Here is a 24,173-nt window from a genome sequence, read left to right as displayed (position 1 = left end):
TGCCCGCCATTATCGATGTGATTCGTTGTCTACAGGCTGAAGATGCCGAAAGTTCAAAGATCCAATCCAATCGATAGAATATTTTGTTGATAAAATTATTGTTTGTTTTTTTTTTTCTATATGAATTTGTCTTTTATTTATAACCTATCGGGGATCGAAAAAAAAAAAAAAAAAAAACGATCTATAACCTATAATAAATATATTTGGGACGCTACGTGTTTAAATATTATATTGTGTAGCGTAGAAAATTGATTAGTTCTGTAATGTTTCGGCATTGTTGTACAATTTGGGGCTTCGCAAACATCATTTGTCATTTTTCTGTTGCACCCCGACTAGAAATATAATGAAGCACTCACAGAAAACGACTGACAGTCCATAAAATTATCAAGGAAAGTTAAAAAGTATGCTACAAGAATTAATTCCAAAAAATTCCGGTATAATTCAAAACATACTTAATTATTTATATATATATATATATATATATATATATATATATATATATATATATATATATATATATATATATATGGTAATAATAAAACAAATATTAGGAATACCACGAATTGTTGAGATATGAAGACATTTTTCTATTTGTGGCACTTGATTCTCAATCTCTACACTAAAGACAGTTTTCTATTACAATTTGGATTCTTTATATAGACCGTGTTTTGTTAGATGTTGGATTTTGACATATTCTAATCGAATTTCGCGTCACGTTGTCCAAGCTTTGTCTTTTACATCAATTTTTAGTCCTGTGGAGAAATTCCAGGAGGTGTTTTCTTCTCGTGAATGTTTAGTTATAGCCAATACAAAGATTGTCCTAGAGATGGCGGTAATTGCTTAAAAAAATACCCACTGTATTAAAACCTACACAATTATACAGTAGATTTTTCAATAGTGAACGTTTTCAGTCAAGACCTGGTATATTTTTTGAGGTTTTTATTGGATTTTTCGTATTTTTTAGGTTTTTAATGTATTTTTCGAAGTTTTTACTGTATTATTCGAGGTTTTCATTGTATTTTTCGTATTTTTTAGGTTTTTATTGGATTTTTCGAAGTTTTTATTGTTTTTTTCGAGATTTTCATTGTATTTTTCGTATATTTTGAGGTTTTTATTGGATTTTTCGAAGTTTTTATTGTTTTTTTTCGAGATTTTCATTGTATTTTTCGTATATTTTGAGGTTTTTATTGGATTTTTCGTATTTTTTAGGTTTTTAATGTATTTTTCGAAGTTTTTACTGTATTATTCGAGGTTTTCATTGTATTTTCCGTAGTTTTTGAGGTTTTTATTGTATCTTTCGAAGTTTTTATTGTTTTTTTCAAAATTTTCATTGTATTTTTCGTATATTTTGAGGTTTTTATTGGATTTTTCGTATTTTTTAGGTTTTTAATGTATTTTTCGAAGTTTTTATTGTTTTTTTCGAGGTTTTCATTGTATTTTCCGTAGTTTTTGAGGTTTTTATTGTATCTTTCGAAGTTTTTATTGTTTTTTTCGAGATTTTCATTGTATTTTTCGTATATTTTGAGGTTTTTATTGGATTTTTCGTATTTTTTAGGTTTTTAATGTATTTTTCGAAGTTTTTACTGTATTATTCGAGGTTTTCATTGTATTTTCCGTAGTTTTTGAGGTTTTTATTGTATCTTTCGAAGTTTTTATTGTTTTTTTTCAAAATTTTCATTGTATTTTTCGTATATTTTGAGGTTTTTATTGGATTTTTCGTATTTTTTAGGTTTTTAATGTATTTTTCGAAGTTTTTATTGTTTTTTTCGAGGTTTTCATTGTATTTTCCGTAGTTTTTGAGGTTTTTATTGTATCTTTCGAAGTTTTTATTGTTTTTTTTCGAGATTTTCATTGTATTTTTCGTATATTTTGAGGTTTTTATTGGATTTTTCGTATTTTTTAGGTTTTTAATGTATTTTTCGAAGTTTTTACTGTATTATTCGAGGTTTTCATTGTATTTTCCGTAGTTTTTGAGGTTTTTATTGTATCTTTCGAAGTTTTTATTGTTTTTTTTCAAAATTTTCATTGTATTTTTCGTATATTTTGAGGTTTTTATTGGATTTTTCGTATTTTTTAGGTTTTTAATGTATTTTTCGAAGTTTTTATTGTTTTTTTCAAAATTTTCATTGTATTTTTCGTATATTTTGAGGTTTTTATTGGATTTTTCGTATTTTTTAGGTTTTTAATGTATCTTTCGAAGTATTTATTGTTTTTTTTCGAGATTTTCATTGTATTTTCCGTAGTTTTTGAGGTTTTTATTGGATTTTTCGTATTTTTTAGGTTTTTAATGTATCTTTCGAAGTTTTTATTGTTTTTTTCGAGATTTTCATTGTATTTTTCGTATATTTTGAGGTTTTCATTGAATTTATCGTATTTTTTGAGGTTTTTATTCTATTTTTCGTAGTCTTTATTGTATTTTTCGGATTTTTGAGGTTTTTAATGTATTATTCGAGGTTTTCATTGAATTTTATTAAATTTATTGTATTTTTAGAGGTTTTCATTGTATTTTGCGTATATGTTAAGGATTTTATTGTATTTATTGTATTTTTAGAAGTTTTCATTGGATTTTCCGTTTTTTTTTATGTTTTTTATTGTGTTTTCAGAGGTTTTTGTTGTAGTTTTCGTACGTTTGAGGTTTTTATTGTGTTTTTTGTATTTTTCGAGGTTTTTATTGTGTTTTTTTCGTATTTTTTGTGGTTTATATCGTATTTATTGAGGTTTTTATAATATTTTACGAAGTTTTTATTGTATTTTTTTTTATTTTAAAGATTTTTATTGAATTTATTGTATTTTTCGAGGTTTTCATTGTATTTTCCGTATTTTCAAAGTTTTTATCGAATTTATCGTATTCTTTGAGGTTTTTATTGTGTTTTCCGAGGTTTTTATTGTATTTTTCGTTTGTTAGAGGTTTTTATTGTATTTTTTTAGGTTTATATTGTATTTTTTTAGGCTTTTATTTTATTTTCCGAGATTTTTATTGTATTTTTTGAGGTTTTCATTGTATTTTCCGTGTTTTTTGAGGTTTTTGTAGTAGTTTTCTAGGTATTTATTGTGTTTTCCGTATTTTTAAGGTTTTTATTGAATTTATCGTATTCTTTGAGGTTTTTATTGTGTTTTTTATTTTCTTTTCCGAGATTTTTATTATATTTTTCGTATGTTGGAGGTTTTTATTGTATTTTTTGCGTTTTTTATTGTATTTTGCGTATATTTTCAGGTTTTTATTGTATTTTTTGAGGCTTTTATTGTATTTTTAATATTTTTTGGAGTTTATATTGTATTTTTTTAGGCTTTTATTTTATTTTCCGAGATTTTTATTGTATTTTTGGAGGTTTTCATTGTATTTTCCGTGTTTTTTGAGGTTTTTATAGTATTTTTCGAAGTTTTTATTGTATTTTCCGTATATTTTTAAGTTTCTATTGTATTTTTCGTGCATTTTCGTTCATTACAAAACTTTATCATCACGATTGGATCTTCATGACGTTTCAACGAACATCTCGATAATAATTTTCGATTATCTTTTCCATTATTTTGATTTGTTTTAATTTTTACTAAATCACCGCCACGTCTTTATCATTTTTTTTTTAAATAATTATTACACAAATATGGACCGTAGACATAGGGAAAATATTTTAACGAAAAAAAAAAAAACATTCATACTAATCACAGTTATTAAAATCGAATAAAAACTCGCTTTGAAATAATCCGAGAAAAACCGAGACTGAAAAGGTGTAATTAATGTCCGAAGAATTTTGTACCTTGACCCATGTACGCGTATCATATTATGTTAAAAACTAAACCATCAACTGAATATCATAATCTCATTTATATATAAATATATATATAGGGTTTTTAAAAATTAATTTCATTCACCTTTTATCAAAGTACAACTCTTAGGGATTCGATTAATAAAAAAATTTCATATCAATCGATGAGTATACGAGGTCTGGCTATTAAATAACGAGCCACGCAACTTTCCATACGCAAAATTTTTTGGTCAGTGTCAAATGTGTTATACCTCGTTTAAAATGTTTATAATCGACGATCCGTACGTGGAATTTGGTTGATTTTGGTCACAGTTTCCGGTGTTGAAACATTCTTAGGACGATCTGGGTGCTTATACTACTCAAAAACACGTGTTACACGTAGAGAATTGTCCCCACGGGCCTTTTGTAACAATTTATAACATTTAATCGGTTGTTTTTTTCAATTTAACGAGTAATTTGAGATTGATACGTGTTTTGGGACGTGCGTAGACAAAATATTATAATTAATACAATCGAAAATTAAAGTTAGACGTACGAAATCGAGTGTTTTATCGAATTTTGTGAATTCAGATTGAAAATGATGTTGAGGACATCGAAAATTTTGTTTCAGTTGTGTTCCATACGCAAAATATTTTAGTCAGAGTCAAATGTGTTATACCTCGTGTAAAATGTTTATAATCGACGATCCGTACGTGGAATTTGGTTGATTTTGGTCACAGTTTCCGGTGTTGAAACATTCTTAGGACGATCTGGGTGCTTATACTACTCAAAAACACGTGTTACACGTAGAAAATTGTCCCCACGGGCCTTTTGTAACAATTTATAGCATTTAATCGTTTTTTTTTTTTAATTTAACGAGTAATTTTGTGAATTCAGATTAAAAATGATGTTGAGGAAATCAAAAATTTTGTTTCAGTTCGATTGAATGTGAATAGAAAGCGATTAGCGCCACCTGTATACTTTTGGAACCGTCCTCGTAACATATTTTTTTCAATTCCGCGTATTTATAACGAATTTCGTACAAACAAATCGAAATATCCGATGCAATATAGTATTATCGCGATTTTCAAGATATATTTCGAAAAATATTCGGCATCCGTTAAAAATTTTCGTCTCGTTTGAAATTGCGAGCTACCGTATCATTATCAGTCATTGCAATTTTTTCGAAATGATCGGTTCACTTGTCTTTAAACAGGCATTTAACATAATTTTTGGATTAAGTTGCGTCTTTTCAGTACCTCCAGTAAAACTAAATTATATGAATCACAAGTTCGGTAGGCACCGAAAACAAAATTAGCGATTCCTTTATCTCGGTAGTTTTAGTTTTAGAAAAATTTTAAATATCCCATATTATACCATTAGAGTGGTATCTAGTTAAATTATAGGGGGAAAAAAGGGGTAACGAACAGTTATATTTCCACGGGGTACTATTAATTTTTAAAACAATTATCAGAACCGGCTTTTAACCTTATCATAAAAGACTTTTGCTTATTAAATACGATTTTCACTTGTTTTCTATATACTTTTGATGCTTTTTGTTATAGTTTTCAAATCTCTGTATCAATTTTAACATCTGTCATCTGTCAAACTTCTTCTACGCCGCCGTCGCATGTATATTTCCGCCTGATGACGAATTTTGACAGATGACAGTTAATTCTTGTGAAAAGATGTCGTAAATACAAATTTTGAGCTTCGTTTTTATATTTTTGATAATGATTTAGTGTCTATGCGTAGCGAATTAACAATTAGATTCATTAAACATACGTCGAATCGAATTTTCGATGTCTAATTGCATATTTCAGAGATAAGTTCAGCTGCTTTGGCCGAAAAGGAGTCGCTTTTTTTTCGTGCACCTGCTGTATCCTTCCCCAATTTGCAAATTATTAATTGGATGTAATTATTTCGGCCATTTCACTTTATTAAACGTTAATTAGTGCACTAAATTTCTCGTATACATATTTTTTTCGATATCCGCGTGACTGTTATTGAATTAATTACAAAATTCGTCGGAAACGTACAAAAAAAGAGGAAATTTTAACGTTAAATTCTTATTTATCCGGTTATTTTAAAAATCTAAAAGTTAAAACATTCGATCCAGTTCTCCGGACGTCTGGTGCTACCCTCGGCAGATAAACTTCCAAGTTCCGGTAGTGGAAGCTTTTACTACCATAAAATACGCTTCGCAAGGAAAAGTTTAATGCGTATTTCGAAGCAGAACCGGCCGTATTACGATGAACGTTCGGAAACGACTTTAAAAACGACAAATCGTCGGTTTATTTCGAACTATTGAATCGCCTCGTATATATCGTGTGTAATCGACGTAATTACGTTTTAAATTCGGAGTATTTTATATGTGACAGTATCTAATTGATTTTTTAAAACTTGTTATCGTTCTTTGTCGGTAAAAAGATGAACCTAAATATACCCGTAGTTTATTAAATATTTCATTTCAAACATTTCCGAGAAGTTATTAGTGCCATTTATTCATCAAACAACTGACGCCATAGCAATCACTAAATACGTTCGTTAATGATTCCGATAATCGATGGGAACGTTCGACAGTACGAATTTTAAAAATAAACTTAGATCTATGAACATGTAAATATTAAGTTTCCGTGTAGGTTAGTTTCAAATATGTAAACGTTTCATCATCAAACGTATTTTTCCGTTAAAATATAACTTACAGGGTGATCTTCGAATAAATCATTAATAATTAATAAATAATATAACAAAATTATTGCGATTGTCATTTCTAATAAACGTCAACGAAAACTTGAAATATTTATGGTTCGTTAAGGGAGTTACGGTGTTGTCAGACGTAGTTTTTTTCCCCAGATTTGGTTAAATATAATATACAGAGTGATTTTAGAAAAAATAATGACCAAATATTTGTAATATTATTTCTAAGATATGACAGTGTTGTCAGATGTAGTTTTTTTTCACAGATCTAATTAAATATTCATTTCGAAAGAATTTACTGTACAGTAAGTGAGTAATTGGAGATTACAGTGTTGTCAGATATAATTTTCACCAGTTCTGGGGAAATTTTCAAGATTCACTACTATACAGACGTAATTTTTTCCAGATATCTATTAAAAAATACACAATTGTGTTAAATAATTATTTAATTCGGAGAAAAATACCGGAAAAAACAATTTGAAACGTCGAAAGTTGTAGGATAAACTTAAAAAACAGTTTTTTTTTTCCATAAATAGACAATTTAAAACTACAGTGTTGTCGCGAAATCTTGTGAGAACTAACGATTCGTAATATGGAAGATTCGAGTGGAAATAACATCGTTGCCAGACGTTATTTTTCTCTCAAATTTACGGAAATTCTTATAAAGTTACGGCGAATATATTTTATTAAGAAATTGTAGAAAAAAAAACTTAAAAAACCGAAGAAAACTGTTGTATAGCACCGCAACGTTGTCAGACGTAGTTTGTGTGGTAATTTTACCGATAATCGGCGTTGCCAAACCTAATATTTCCCTAAACCAAAGAAAATAGGATTCGTTTTAAGAAATCGTGGCCGTTCAACGTTACCAATCAACATACGGTAGGTTTTTTTACATTTTGTATGATTATTTTGTTTGAAATATCGAAAAAAATTGCCGTATTTACAAGTAGAACGGCCTTCCGTTGGAAACGTAGAAATTGAGATAAAAGAAACAATTCTGTCTTTATAATTATATAGTCTATGTACCTAATCGTTAACCAGTTTTTTTTTGATGGAAGCGAAGCGGTAATTACTCCAGATTTTTGAAAAATATAAACATATATTCGACGTAGAAATACCGTTATGGGTCGTATAAAACACATTAGACATCTCTCGCTAAGGTTCTACGTAATAATATAGAAGAATTTATAATAAAAACAGAAAATTGCAACTAAAACGAATCCAGATAATATAATTTACCAGTTTTTGTTTAAGTTGGGATATAGGTTGTTGTAGAAATTACTCCGAGGAAGACACTACGACGAATATTCGTATTACCAAGTGTTGTAGCGTTTAAAATTTCCTTTAACACAGTTTTTGAATTAATTTCGTAGCTACAAAATTAAAAAAGTTATCGCGAGAAAACTAAAAATATATAGTCGAAGTAAAAAACGTTTTACTCGATTTTTCTTAGTGATTTTCCTGCAAACTCAAATATAATTAGAAAAGAACGATTTTCATTTAACGGACTGCGAAAAAATTAACACGAAAAATTCATTAAAATCAATTAAAATGACAGTTCAATCAACAACACAAGAATTTCTGACAGATGACAGTTTGCAACTGCAAAAAAGGTAGCGGTACAACTAGGAGTTGTCCAAATATTTTGCAATTCGACATGTGGAACGTACTCTAGTGACATTTGTCAATAATACCCCCTCCAAATTAATGTTTCAATCATTAACTATTACAATGATTATTCGTTATAAGATTTTTCATTTATATTATCATCAAGGGTGATATGTAAGGGTTGTAATATAATAAATATTATAAGAATTATATTCCGCAAGACTTTTTTACATAGAAAAGTTGTTTTGGAAGTACTATAAACTTTATTTTAGTATTTTCCCCTAGACGTTAGACAAATTCATAACTGTTGACGTATATAAGGTTGCATACATATATCGGATAATAGACGTTTAAAGTTAAAAATCATTGATTTCAAAGACTTTTAGTATTTATTTAGTATTTAAATATCGTAAATACGTAAATTAGTAATTGAAGATTCGATAAATATAAAAACCGTGTATCAATTATTCAACTGACGTATTTAAACGAGAAAAATAATTCGATATTTTGATATATATGTACGTGGTATCTATTTTATTATTTAGAAAATAGCTGGTACAGAAAAATATGCTACAGGTTGTGTGTACTACTAAATTCTAAGCAGACACGCATATCGCACGTATCTGAAGCGTGTAAAAGTTTTTTGTTACCGCCAAGATGTAAAATTGATTTAGGTAAAGTATCAGGATCGATGGGATTGTCGTATAATTGCGGGTTTTTGATGAGAAATCGTCCCCACGAAGATGTTTATGAAAAAACCTTATATATATATATATATATATATATATATATATATATATATATATATATATATATATATATATATATATATATAATTATAATGTAAAAACAGATTTTTTTTATCGCAAACTTCGATCTAGCAGAAAGATTTTTTAGTATAAATATACGATATCCAATAATTTGAGGTTATTTCTTTTGTTTCGATTCACCAGGTCTTGGTAATCACAATTTTTGTTCTCTATTTTGCATTTAATTGAATTCGTTGGAGTACTAGGGGGTTTACAACCCTCTATTTGTCACACAGCCATACATAGTATTCTTAAAAAGCTACTAGGGGGTTTATTGTAGCTCGTTTTAATCATTCTTTGTCTCTAAAAACTTTTATTCTGTTCAATAATCATTAAAAACTCGTAAAAGTTGTCCATTATAAGCTCAAATTCTTTATTAGAAACGACCAAAGTGAAAAATTTTCAATTTTTCACGGAGACTTTGAAAAAACATCTTGTTTTCGATACGCAACCACCACTACCCTTTACAGTGACGAATTCATTGATTTTACTCAGACAAATTATATTTTTCGAACAAGAATTTTCGCAATCGAAAGAAAAAAAAGTTTGTAGCATTCGATGACTAACCTTTTGCCGTTCCGCCGTCGCCTTTTAGTAGCATATACAGTACCTAGTTGGTTCATAGCGACGGCTTGCGTCGAGACGACCACGGGGGTGGGCGCCAACACTCCCGCGGTTTCACCTCCAAAAGTTACAATCGTACCCGGTGCACATTGGCCCTGCACGGTCCCACTTAAGAATTCCGTTTTGACCGAGGGTGTATTACGTTCGATATACACACTCGAAGGGCACACTGCCACTACACTCGACGCTCTACACACCAAAAATACACGATATCCTATCTGGTCACGAGGATACTGAACACTGAAAGGAGTATGGGTTTGTACGCGCAACTCCTGCTACGTCGAAGCGCCGCCCAATTAGGGAATGGGTCGTAGTGACGTCACAACATGGCCTCTATGAAGTTTGTGGTGGGGACGAGTCCCATACGAAACGAAGTTTTTTCAACTCAGGGACGTCGGGAAAGTTTAAATACCGGATTTATTTTTATTACTTTATAGAAATGTCGATAGAGAAATTTACGACGCTATTTATTCAATCATGTACTGTTCGTTATAGAATCCGCATTTTTTTTTAAATAGTAAAAGTTTTGGTTTTTTTTACGAAATAAAATTTACTAAAATAACAAAAAAAAAACTCACGGTACATACTGTTGAACATCTAGTTACTAGAAAAACCGTTCGAACAAGGTATTTTGTACTTCTAAACACTTCGAGAGTTTACGAATGATATTTCTTTGAACTTTTGTTAGGTTAGGGTAAACAATCAAAGTTTTAAACTAACCAATAAATCACGAACTAAAAATCTTGATATCTTATGAGTATTCACGAACATTCTTTCAATGAATCCTCCGCCGAATCGTTTAAATTATCCTGTAAATCAATTTATTTGATGACATAACCTAACATTTTGGTTATGATTTTTACAACTGAGCATTTTATAACAATTCAGCCTCTTCCACATCATCTTGCGTTGTTGTAATTTTAACAAACCTATCAACTTATTATTATTTGATAAAGTTATTGTTAATATTTCTGATTTTATCGAGAAAACATCATTTTCGAAACGCATTACATCCGTAATCCATAGGCGTACCACTGTTTTTTATAAGACAAGCTACCTCGATTGATTTCGACCGTTCCAAAGCAAATAAATTAAAGTTTAAACCCTTTAGCTCTATAATATCATGTTGTATTACCAAAAAAAATCGTTATTTTCCACCAAACAACCCCCGATTCAACTATTCACTTTATTATCACCGTGTAAATAAATAAAATCGACGTAATGTTTTTAACCAATGAAAAATAAACGTATTTAAATATTAATCGACTATAATAACCGATCGAAAAAAATGATAAACGTTGTAAAACCACCCAACGAAACCTTCGAAAAAAAAAACCGTCACGTATACCACTAATATACAATAATGTCAAAGATACTTTCATTGTTAACTTTATCTTCGTTTAAGATCGGTTATTTCTTGTACGCATTTTGTGTAAAAAAAAAAACGAAGGGATAATTTTATTTCATCCCACAGGCTGGGTGTTTGTTATTGTTTATACCTTTAGCGTTGCGAGAATCGGTGGGATTGGCCGTCCCTTTCGCTTATATACAATAATTACATAGTATGAATTGTGGAGGAGGGAACTATTTATTTACGGCCACGCCTCTTATATCCATTGGCGACGGTTTTATCGGGGAACGCCCTATTTACACGCGCGTTTTAAAAAATCATTCGATTCCAATCGATTTATTCCGATATCCGAATACTGTATACAGGAAATGGTAACACGTCCATTTTGGGATAATTAAAAATTGCGTATACTCGATAATTTTCTTTATATAAAAATCTAATATGAACGAAAATAACTCGGCGAATGTTGATTCATATATCATATATTGATAATCCATCCACACCTGTATCCGAATGAAAATAACCTAAAAAAAAAAAAATCGTTGAATCTAACCTCAAAATCTGGTATCGAAGCATGTATTTCTCAGAAGAAAATACACTTTCTGATCATTTTAATAAGCGAAAAGTTAAATTAAATAATAGTTTCTCGTTTACAGCGCATAATTTAGAAAAAAAAATGGGGGTAATGACGATATAAAAAGTATCTAATTAATTTAATGAGTCCCGCGTGTGATAAGGATCAAATAAAAACACACACACAACTTATTGAACCCGATAATTTGTTATTTCTGCAAACACGTACTAATATTCAATATTATCTGATGGTGACGGCTACGTGCTAAACATAAATTATCAGTTCATAAATTATGAATATCAAATTAATCCGAAAACAGTTTCGTCGAATACAAAAAACCATCGATCGCGATGTACAGTTACAAATAATACGAATTCGTCCGCTGATATAGACCGTGAAGTCGATTCTGTTCTGATAAGTTGTCGAATCTTAAGTTTAGCGGATTTTACAAGTCGTTAGTCGTATACGAGGGTAGTTCTAGAAGTACCAATAAAAAAATATGTATAAAAACATTTTTTCTAATAAGAATCGTCGTAATACGCCTTCAAAATCAAGTTTAAGTACGGAAAATAATCAAATTGTCTGTAATAACGTTGATAACTGCGAATGTCGGGTCGTATTATTTTTATTTTTCTCGTTTTTGTTAATTTTATGTGTCGGACACTTTCTATATAGAAAATATTCGTAGGAATCGATATTTATGCGAAAAAAAAAAAAAAAAACTAAATACATATTTACGAACGATATAATTGGACCAATTAAAATTTTTCATGTCGGAAATTGACATTTTTTCGAACGATCCCATGATAAAGAACCGATTTGGTTAAAAATAATGAAGACGTCGATCTACGAGCAAAAAACGTCGCGAATTTTAAAACATTTCGGTAATAAGCAGCTGCCGTTCCGATAAAACGTTAATATCAAACGTAATATACGAGGTGTAACAAAATTTCGAATCGTAAAATCCCAAAAAAAAGCGTTTTTCTATTAAAACTACGACTTTTTATCGCAAATTTATATATTTTTATGAAAAAAAATCGACATTTTTTTGTCACGTGACTTTTAATTCACTTTAACACGCCTAATCGACAGATATCAACCAGGAAATTCCAAATAACCTTCTCAAATACCCAAATAGCACACAATTGAATTAATCCTGTTTTAGGGAAAAACCTAAAACCTTCTACTAGCTACCGATCAGGTATATAACGGTTATATCGATGTCCACGTGTACAAAACTTCCTAAATATACGTGTACATTAATCTCGATCTAATTTTGATCGAAAACCGTTTTAAATAGATTAATAGTACGTATAAATAATCGAAAAAACCCCAGCATCTCATGCATATTAACGAATTCACAAGGATATTTATGGGTTTTCGGTAAATTGTTTATTAGTCTGTAGTAAAATGAAATTGGGAGCCGCTAGAGGTGTGCGAGAGGCCGTTCCCCAGCCCCCCGCGGCATCGAAACAACAAGACGCCGATTTAGTTTACAACACTTCCCAGATTTATACTTTTTTACAAGTACCGGAATCGATTTTTCGCGTTAAACATTTCGTAAAACAAAATTTGTAAAAAAGAAGAAGAAATGTACTATGAAAGTACATTTTTTTTAATATCACATACAACAATTATTCATAAAAACCATTAACTAAGGTATAAAAAAAGCTCCCGGTCACCAATTTTAAGTTAATCACTTGGTATATCTAAAATAAATGGATCTACAAGGACCGAAAACCTTTTCTGCGCCCCTGATATATCACTCACAAATCTATCAATTTACTGTCATTTTGTTTATGGCTCGTTCACAATTAACGTTTTATTTGCGAACGAACTCGTACTTAACCTCAAAATTCGATGTTATGTTTAAGAACGTTTATTGTAAAATCCGATCCTGCGCAGTTGTAAAGTCGAATTAATTAATAAATTCCCCATCAAGCATAATACATCGAACGGTTTGAAAGTTATTGCGGCACATGCGCAATATCGTAAATTAGGAAAATCAACTTCGTATGTTATTATTAAGATATTACCAGTGTTTCGTTTCGTTGCTTGAGCGTTCATAAAATAAAAACGATATGACCAAAAAAAAACGAATATTATTGTCGAGAAATTTGTTTTATCACATTTTTATACAAACTAAACATTCGAATGATTTACATTCGATATCAACAGTTTCCGTTGATCAATCATTTTTGGTTAATTCGATGTTTTTTAAACCAGATATTTATACAGTGTGTTTTAAAATTAAAACTATGAAGTAGTTTTTAATAGGTGGGAGTTGGAATTGGAAAATTCGAGTTTATAACGATTCAATAGTGATAAAAATCGTCAATTCGATGATTCTTCGAACCGAGCTTTCATAATTATAGACACATAATACAATTTTTAGCGTATTACTATACATAACATATTAGAATATGACGTAATGGATCAGTGTTAAGCAAACGGATGAGTTTAAGTATGCTGATTAATTTGATATATGTGTTATTACATATAATGTATCTATTATAATATTTCGTTTTTATTTATAAACTATAAATCAAGTAGTTTGACTTTTAACCGTCTTAAGTATGATGTAACGCGAAAAATTCCCTGACGCTTTCTTAATTGACAAATGACACAACGATTTAATGTAAAAAATGTATTAGCGTCTATTTAAATGAATTTATTCATCATTTTTCATTTTGCATTTTATTATGTTTGGTACAAATTATTGGATTCGAATGAAATGAAGGAAAATTGAAAAATGTTATCTTTTATATACCAAATAATTGGAAATTTGTTCGGCGAGGAACAGGAAGAAGATGTCGGGGATCCGTTGGATTTCGAATCCGGCGTGTTTTTAGATTTTGGAATATCTTGGATATATACGTTTAAGAAATTATTGGTTCCCAAAGATCTCAGGGAGGAAGAAAAATGTAAACGAGTACGGAAATGTAGAAAAGTCAAATGTCAACGTTAAATTATTGTGATGTTTTTCAATAAAGAAAATTTTTAGTTTATAAAAAATTTGAGGTCGGTATAATTTGGATTAATGATTTTTGTCCGTTTATTTTATGTGTACAATTATGAAAAAGGTTTGTTCCTTTACCGATAAGTTATTTTCATTACGTTTTGATCGAGAATACTAAAAAATATTTTGAAATTTATGTTATATGATTATTTTCCGTTACGCGAAGTTTTTTTACAAATTTTTACATTAGTATATACAAAAATTCACAATCTTTAATATTTATAACGTCTAGTTTGGTATTATTATATTTTGTTAAGTATAATTTTCAAAATTCCACTTTAGTACAGTGAATTAAGTAAATGACGTCGCAATTTTAAACAATTTCATGGATTAGTTTGAAATTTTGACAGAAGCTCGAAAATGATGCAAATAACAAACCTGATTTGGTGCCAATGTGTGCTTCTATACCAGGGGTGAGTGCCACCCTTATTCGGGGGTGGAAATTTAAAATTTCAAAATATAACACTGGGGATAGATAAAGAATCGAATTTTATGAAGAAAATGTTAAATGAAGTTTTTTATTTAACTCGATAATTTCTGAATTATTCGCGATTGAAAATTGAAAAAAAGAGAAAAACGTTTTTTAATATTTTTTTCGAAAATTACGCATTTTCTGGAAAAAATTATTCTTATCAAAATTGAAGCTTATGAACAAAAACAATGAAATTAGTAAGTTTAAATTAAATTTTTTAAATATTCAGCGACTTATGAGTCACTGAAAAACAATTTTTTGTTTTTCGTAAATTTAAGCTCGAATAACGGAAAAACGATGAATTTTTTTTGAAAAATTGTAATGAACGTTTTTAAAGTACTTTTTCAGACCTTTAAAATGACTTTTTACAAAACCGTCTAGGTTAAGAATTAAGTGAGTTATGACGAAAATAAGTTGAGTAACTCGAATTTGAAAAAAAAACCACGTTTTTCGACATTTTTCACGAAAAACTCGAAAATTCTTATCAAAATTGAAGCTTATAAAAAAACAATGAAATTAGTAAAATTAAATTGAATTTTTTAAAATATTTAGCAACTTATGAGTCATTGATAAACAATTTTTTGTTTTTCGTAAATTTAAGCTCGAATAACGGAAAAACGATCAATTTTTCATAAAAAATTGTAATGAACATTTTTGAAGCACTTTTTAAGACCTTTAAAATGACCTTTTACAAAACCGTCTAACTTGAAAATTAAGCGAGTTATGACGAAAATAAGTTGAGTAACTCGATTTTGAAAAACTAAACCACGTTTTTCGACATTTTTTCACGAAAAACTCGAAAATTACGCATTTTCTGGAAAAATTATTCTTATCAAAATAGAAGTTTATACAAAAAACAATGAAATTAATGAGTTTGAATTAAATTTTTCAAATATTCAAATTTTTTGTTTTTTGTAAATTTAAGCTCGAATAACGGAAAAACGATCAATTTTTCGTAAAAAATCGTAACGAACATTTTTGAAGCACTTTTTAAGACCTTTAAAATGACCTTTTACAAAATCGTCTAGCTTAAAAATTAAGCGAGTTATGACGAAAATAAGTTGAGTAACTCGATTTTGAAAAACGAAACCACGTTTTTCGACATTTTTTCACGAAAAACTCGAAAATTACGCATTTTCTGGAAAAAATTATTCTTATCAAAATTGAAGCTTATAAAAAAACAATGAAATTAGTGAGTTTAAATTAAATTTTTTAAATATTCAGCAACTTATGAGTCATTGAAAAACAATTTTTTGTTTTTCGTAAATTTAAGCTCGAATAATAGAAAAACGATCAATTTTTCGTAAAAAATCGTAATGAACATTTTTAAAGTAATTTTTGAGACCTTTAAAATGACCTTTTACAAAATCGTCTAGCTTAAAAATTAAGCGAGTTATGACGAAAATAAGTTGAGTAACTCGATTTTGAAAAAAAAAACCACATTTTTCGACATTTTTTCACGAAAAACTCGCAAATTACGCATTTTCTGGAAAAATTATTCTTATCAAAATAGAAGTTTATACAAAAAACAATGAAATTAATGAGTTTGAATTAAATTTTTCAAATATTCAAATTTTTTGTTTTTTGTAAATTTAAGCTCGAATAACGGAAAAACGATCAATTTTTCGTAAAAAATCGTAACGAACATTTTTGAAGCACTTTTTAAGACCTTTAAAATGACCTTTTACAAAACCGTCTAACTTGAAAATTAAGCGAGTTATGACGAAAATAAGTTGAGTAACTCGAATTCGAAAAACTAAACCACGTTTTTCAACATTTTTTCACGAAAAACTCGAAAATTACGCATTTTCTGGAAAAAATTATTCTTATCAAAATAGAAGTTTATACAAAAAACAATGAAATTAATGAGTTTGAATTAAATTTTTTAAATATTCAGCAACTTATGAGTCATTGAAAAACAATTTTTTGTTTTTCGTAAATTTAAGCTCGAATAATAGAAAAACGATCAATTTTTCGTAAAAAATCGTAATGAACATTTTTAAAGTAATTTTTGAGACCTTTAAAATGACCTTTCACAAAACCGTCTAGCTTAAAAATTAAGCGAGTTATGACGAAAATAAGTTAAGTAACTCGAATTTGAAAAAAAAACCACGTTTTTCAACATTTTTTCACGAAAAACTCGAAAATTACGCATTTTCTGGAAAAAATTATTCTCATCGAAACTGAAGCTTATAAAAAAACAATGAAATTAGTGAGTTTAAATTAAATTTTTTAAAATATTCAGCAACTTATGAGTCATTGAAAAACAATTTTTTGTTTTTCGTAAATTTAAGCTCGAATAATAGAAAAACGATCAATTTTTCGTAAAAAATCGTGATGAACATTTTTAAAGTACTTTTTGAGACCTTTAAAATGACCTTTTACAAAATCGTCTAGCTTAAAAATTAAGCGAGTTATGACGAAAATAAGTTGAGTAACTCGATTTTGAAAAACGAAACCACGTTTTTCGACATTTTTTCACGAAAAACTCGAAAATTACGCATTTTCTGGAAAAATTATTCTTATCAAAATAGAAGTTTATACAAAAAACAATGAAATTAATGAGTTTGAATTAAATTTTTTAAATATTCAGCAACTTATGAGTCATTGAAAAACAATTTTTTGTTTTTCGTAAATTTAAGCTCGAATAATAGAAAAACGATCAATTTTTCGTAAAAAATCGTAATGAACATTTTTAAAGTAATTTTTGAGACCTTTAAAATGACCTTTTACAAAACCGTCTAGCTTAAAAATTAAGCGAGTTATGACGAAAATAAGTTGAGTAACTCGATTTTGAAAAACGAAACCACGTTTTTCGACATTTTTTCACGAAAAACTCGAAAATTACGCATTTTCTGGAAAAAATTATTCTTATCGAAACTGAATCTTATAAAAAAACAAAGAAATTAATGAGTTTGAATTAAATTTTTTAGAATATTTAGCAACTTATGAGTCACGGAAAAAAATTTTTTGTTTTTCGTAAATTTAAGCTCGAATAATAGAAAAACGATCAATTTTTCGTAAAAAATCGTAATGAACATTTTTAAAGTACTTTTTCAGACCTTTCAAATGACTTTTTATAAGACCGTCTAGCTTAAAAATTAAGCGAGTTATGACGAAAATAAGTAACTCGAATTCAAAAAAAAACAAAAAATGTCGGTAAATTTGACACCACAAAATTAAAATTAATCATAGCATAAATAAAATTATCTTTATTTAAGCCCTAACAACACGTTCCAAAAGTTTGAATGATTTAGGACACGTATATTTCGAAAAAAACTTCTTTTTTCGATTTTTCCAAAAAAAAAACGTTATTTCCATTATAATTCGTACATTCTAGTTAACGAAAATATCGTTTACTACGAAAACCAATGTCGAAAATAACAAAAAATAATAAAATCCAGCAAACGGACACTTCTGAAACGTTTTTTTTTTCCAATGACAAGGTAAATAGTATGCAATAAGATATCCACAATATTTTATATTAATGTTGCCCATAACTTTGATCAACCGGGTACGAATTATGGTCTTGTTTTAGCGCGTTGTGTGTGGTGTCTTGTACATAGTCGCGCTTTCACTAATTCATCTCTTCCTTTCCTTTTTTTTTGTCAACTTTTAACGGTTAATACGCATAAATAAACGGAAAAAAAAACTTCGCCCAAAATCTCGTTAAACGCAAAATGATTTCAACTCGATTCGGCTCGAATTAATCGTTGTTTGATTCGATACGAAAATAGCCAGTCAAGTACCTGCTTCCCCGCTTTGTCGACCTGATTTCCGCTATAAAATAAAACGTCGAAAACCGAAAACAAACTAAAAAATATCGATAAAAAGTAACAATTCGTGTTTCAAATAACAAATTATTGTCGGCTTTTCTATCACAATGCCCAAAGACGACTCCGACCGGCCGACCACACGTTCAAGTTGACAAGTTGAAGGCTCTACCTTACAATTAAGTTTCCACTCCGTATCCATGAACAATTTCTTGTAATTTAAATTTTCCCCTCGAAATTACAACGTTAGTTTTAACTTTTAAATAAGCAGTTGTTAGTTTCGTACGGGTTTTAAACTCCCAACATCGAAACTCTATTTAGAACGTCAAAAACACCATCTATTGATCAATCGTCGAAGTTTACCAAAATGACATTTACCGAAATCACTGTGCCGAACAAACCGCTAAGAATCAGCTCAATTTGCAAATAATCTAAAGATTAACATCGAAAATGTTATAAAAGAATCTTTGAGCTACATATAGAGCTAGAGTACTACGACAATTCTTCTATTTATTAGCTACAATTTAACTTTTTGAATTGAAGTAAAGATTCCGCGTCAATCATCCAAAATTTACTCACGAGTAATTGATATCGTCCAAAAATCGTTTGTTTGAGACACCGTATTATTAATTTATGTATTTTAATAGATTTTTTATATAAATTATCGTTTATAAATACCAATAAACAGCGTTGTCTAAGTACGTTAAACTAAAAGATATAAACATAACCTAACTTTTATCAACTTTTATAATTGTAATATATATAATTGGTATTAAACATATTTAAACAGAAAAATGAATATAAATAGATCGTATCGAAAGGTACTTTTGATTCATAGTGGTATTATTATCGGTATAATATGTACGTGTGTATAAAGGGCGCACCCTCTCTTTAAAGGGTGTCGATATCAATATGTGGGAGGCGCTTTCTAGTACATAGCAAATAACAACCGCCAATAGAAACGCGGTGCTACTTTAATAATACACATCTACCATATTTGAAAATTATTCTTATTAGGTTGAAAAATTATCTGACGGCGGCCATTTTAAATAACTCGAAATCTCGTTAATTTCAATCCAATTTTACGTGGTTAAATAAAGAAAAAAATTGGTGTGTTTCTAACATCCTGTATTAAGACGAGGTTCTTGGGAAAATATGTCGAAAAAAAATTGTTAGTAACAGCGTTGAAATCGTCGTTTTTTTTTTCGATGCATTATATACCGGGTGGTGGAATAAAATCCTCGAGAATATCTAATAGTACGTATAATATTGTCAATTTTTTGACAATTATTCATTTATTAGATCTCCAATAGAGAAATAAAGCGATTACGAGTGGTATTTTGGTACAATAGTTTATTTACGGTACAAATTTTCATAACCTCAATCGTATTGTTGAAAAATCTTCGACTTCCGAACAGTTTTTTCAACTCTGGTAACAGTAAATAATCCCGTAGTGCTAAATCTAGCGAATAGGGTGGTTAATACAAACTTTAACTCATTAATTTTGGGCGTTGCATTAGATGTTTCACCCGGTGTATTATTTCGATGAATTAACATTTTCTTTTTCACGAAAAACGAACGTTTTTGTATGATTTTTTCGTTTAAACGTCGCGAAATACTTTTTTCAACATATTTAATGGAAATTTTTCCGAAAAATCGTCGACATAACCTCGTTTGTAGTTGGAACGATGTTTTTTTTTTATAAATTATGCATTATTCCGATTTGGTTCATCTTCACGACGCCGTTTTTTGTACATTTCGAGTTTGAAAGTAGTTTTTTTCTAACAAATTTTCCAACGTTTATGTTTTAACTTGCACCGAACGGTATGTTTTTTATTCGTCCACACTATATATCGTAAAGTAACTATTGGCCCGGAGAAATCTCGAAAATAATAACAGCTGCGCGTATATATTAAAAATAATTTTCTATGAAATTCGGCTGTCAATCAAAACCGAGCGTAGGGTAAAAAAAAAAATAAATAATAACTTACGTATTTCCTATATCAAAAATATGTCGATGCGGCCTATTAAATTATTATCTGGGTATCGAGCAACGAAATTATTTTAGAAAAAATATATAATTCCGTAATAATACCGCGATTACTATTATACAGGGTGAGTTATAACAGAAACTCTATATTTTTTACTCGTGGTACAAAAATCATCCACGTTTACTATTTATATCAATTATAGAGTAATAAAACGATAAAACATTCGTTATTTATACGTTAATCACGTATTTTAATACAATAAATATATAGGGTGTACACACAAACAACTGAAAACTAAATTAACTTTTTTTAACCACTTTTTTATAGTAAATAAACATACTATTAACATTCTACGTACTTTTTTTGTTGTTTGATATGATTCTGTAGATATTTCATTTAAAAAAGTATGTTTTCAACTTCAATTTGTCGAAAGTTACTTCGTAAAGTTAGGTTAGGTTAAGTTAGGTTAAGTTGTAAAGCTTTTTACAACGAAAACCGATTTGTACAACAAGATTCGACGTTTATTATCTCGATTATTTTGTCTATTGTTCGAATTACGCTGTAATTTTTCGTTTTATTTGACATTTTGACTAAATAAAAATCTACAAATCGAAATCGTAATTAGTTACTTTAACGAACAAATTTCGAAATTTCGACAAAAATATCGGATCCATCTTATGGAAACTCGCGTTAAAACAACGAATTAATAGTTTTCGATAATGAAATGATACTTGGAATCGAAATAAAACAACAACATTTCCAACTTTTATAAACAAATAGTTATTTATAGATATTTTGAGGTTATGTAACTTTTGAAATACCGATACAAACGATTTTCTATTATTCTGAACAACTTACTATTAATAAAACACCGATAAAATGACGAAAATTTGTATTATCTCAGGTAAATTCGTGGTAAGTTTCTCGAAAATTCTATAAAACAAATCACACTGTATATAAGTATTAGTAGTATGCCGATTTAGTCTTCGAACATTTGTTACCAAAAATTAATGTATCAGGAGACTATGAATATCATGTTAAAGTGACTTATGTATAGTCGAATATTATTTTTTCAAATATTTTGGAACTGGATTGACTTTTTACAAAAGCAAATGATCTGAGAGTCACTAATATTAAAGATCTGAGTTAAAGTGGAAAGATTGTGTACTTTCTAACACCTACCTCCATCTATAGATTATGCCGAGTACTTTTAGAACCACCCTCGTAATATAGTATCACGATTTATATATGTAAATACTTGTATTTAAAAGTGGGAATTTTAATTAGTTATATATATTACTAAAATAACCTTGACGAAACTTTACAAAGTAATTTTGCACTTTAGGAAAACCGTTTTTTTTTTCAATAAATCAATGTTTGGCAAGTTTTTTGCAAATAACTCGTTTCCTATTGGTTTTACGCTATTTGTGCTTATTATCAATATTGTAGAGCATTAAATTCTCTACAACTTTTATTTGACAAATTTTTTCATAAGGTGAATCGTTTCTGAGATAGAGGGCGTATGAAACCAACTGGTATTCCCGATCAAAATAATATCTTATAAATTATTGCTAAACATATAATTATAAATAATTTTCGTTTTTTTATCAACAATTACATTATATTTGAATATTTTTTGCTTAATTATTTATTTCCAATCAAGTTTTTTTGAAGCTTTACCTAGATAGATATTTTGAGGTTATGTAACTTTTGAAACACCGATACAAACGATTTTCTATTATTCTGAACAACTTACGATTAATGAAACACCGATAAAATGACGAAAATTTGTATTATCTCAGGTAAATTCGTGGTAAGTTTCTCGAAAATTCTATAAAACAAATCACACTGTATATAAGTATTAGTAGTATGCCGATTTAGTCTTTAAACATTTGTTACCAAAAATTAATGTATCAGGAGACTATGAATATCATGTTAAAGTGACTTATGTATAGTCGAATATTATTTTTTCAAATCACACTGTACATATCTAATTTCTTACGTAAAAATGAGGCCAATTTCGTGAAATATATTTTTTTTTTTTGTTAGAAAAGTTAAGTCGGTACCTCTACATTTGTTTCTTTGTGTTTGTAATCCGTTTTGGTAAATTGTCGAGACCGTGTTGTTTGTACTAAAATTATAGGGGGCACTTTGACGTCTCGTGACAGCTAAATGAGGGCGATCGGTTCGTCGACGCCTTGATCCGATAAAATAAAATGTGTAACGATAAAGAAAAAGCGTGAAAAAATATTCATTTCGAACTTTAAAATAGATTTTTTTTGTACTAATTTATCCGTTTCATATAACCTATAACATTAAAATGTAATAACATCACAACAAAACATATCTAGCTAGTCAGATACTTTAAATTACATCGGTTGATAAAAATTATTCGATACTACCTAAATCAAACAAGTAGAAAGGTTTTTAATCCATAGAAACAAAAAGTTTCTTATTGAAAATTAAACAAAATACATTCATTATATATTTCAGTTGTAACGCCATCTATATTATAATATTAAAATTACAGAAACTTGAAAAATCTAAGCTAATGAACTTGATCTATCGTTTCATAGATGGCAGGACAAACTTTTCTATATATTAAACGATCAATTCTATTGTTGAGCAATTTACATGCTAAATATATTTTATTTTGAATTATTTTGTATTTGAATATGGCACTAATATCTAGTAATTAAAGAATTTCTACAAAATTTTTAAGCCTTCATATAATTGAGCTTCCGCTAGCGTCTAATAGATGGCGAACTTAATTATAAAATATTTTTCGTTTTAATTGTAGAAAAAAACATACACATTAGTCTGAATTTATGAATAAGTATATTAAAAAGTCTTAAAACATGATATCCAAGAGTGTAAACAACGGTATTTGTAAAATTATTACGGAAATAACATTACTCTCTAGGCGCCATCTCTATTTCACTATTAAAGTTAATGTGATGTTATTTATAAGAGTGGTCGCATTAAATGAAGTAATTTGAGTACGATTTTTCGAAAATTGAAAGATATTTTAGATAAATAATTGATTGTTATGTACGTCATTTGGAAATGATTGTATTTCTTGGGAATCAATTTTACAGGAACCTTTATATTCTAGTTATTAGAGTTGGTTAAATATTCTATAGATGGCGATAAATTTGTATCGGATTAATTTATGTATTTTTATTAATAAAACACGTTTTCGTTTGCGTTAAATAAGAAATATTTAATAAATGTAGTATATATTTTTAGTAATACAAGATAAGACACACTAAAAATCAATTATAATTATATAATTATAAGGAGATGTAAATTTTTTGTGTTATAATTTTGATTATTAGTTTCATTACGTATAGAAAGTTGCCTATAGATAAGAAATTACGCTTAAGTAAATTCCACCGAGCCTAAAAATTTATTAACCTTCGTCTTGCACCGTTTACCTCGTTCCAATCAACTTATACGTTTTACATAAAGCACCTACATACCTGAACAGTCACCCGGGTCAGGTCTCT

At 28.7% G+C, this 24,173-nt stretch overlaps 1 protein-coding gene across 1 annotated transcript in view; it reads right to left on the bottom strand.

Moving 5' to 3' along the window:
• Positions 1 to 9,624, bottom strand: part of LOC130445458 (aryl hydrocarbon receptor protein 1) — a 107,286-nt gene extending 97,662 nt beyond the window's left edge. The window contains exon 1 of the mRNA XM_056781076.1: positions 9,428 to 9,624. Within this exon, the coding sequence (XP_056637054.1) occupies positions 9,428 to 9,483 (56 nt within the window). The 5' untranslated portion in view covers positions 9,484 to 9,624. The remainder of the gene's footprint in view (positions 1 to 9,427) is intronic.
• Between the last annotated feature and the right edge of the window lie 14,549 nt (positions 9,625 to 24,173).

The sequence above is a fragment of the Diorhabda sublineata genome, chromosome 6, assembly GCF_026230105.1.
Source record: "Diorhabda sublineata isolate icDioSubl1.1 chromosome 6, icDioSubl1.1, whole genome shotgun sequence".
NCBI lineage: Eukaryota > Metazoa > Arthropoda > Insecta > Coleoptera > Chrysomelidae > Diorhabda > Diorhabda sublineata.
Note: the sequence above shows the minus strand (reverse complement) of the source record. Positions and strands in the feature narration are given on the sequence as shown.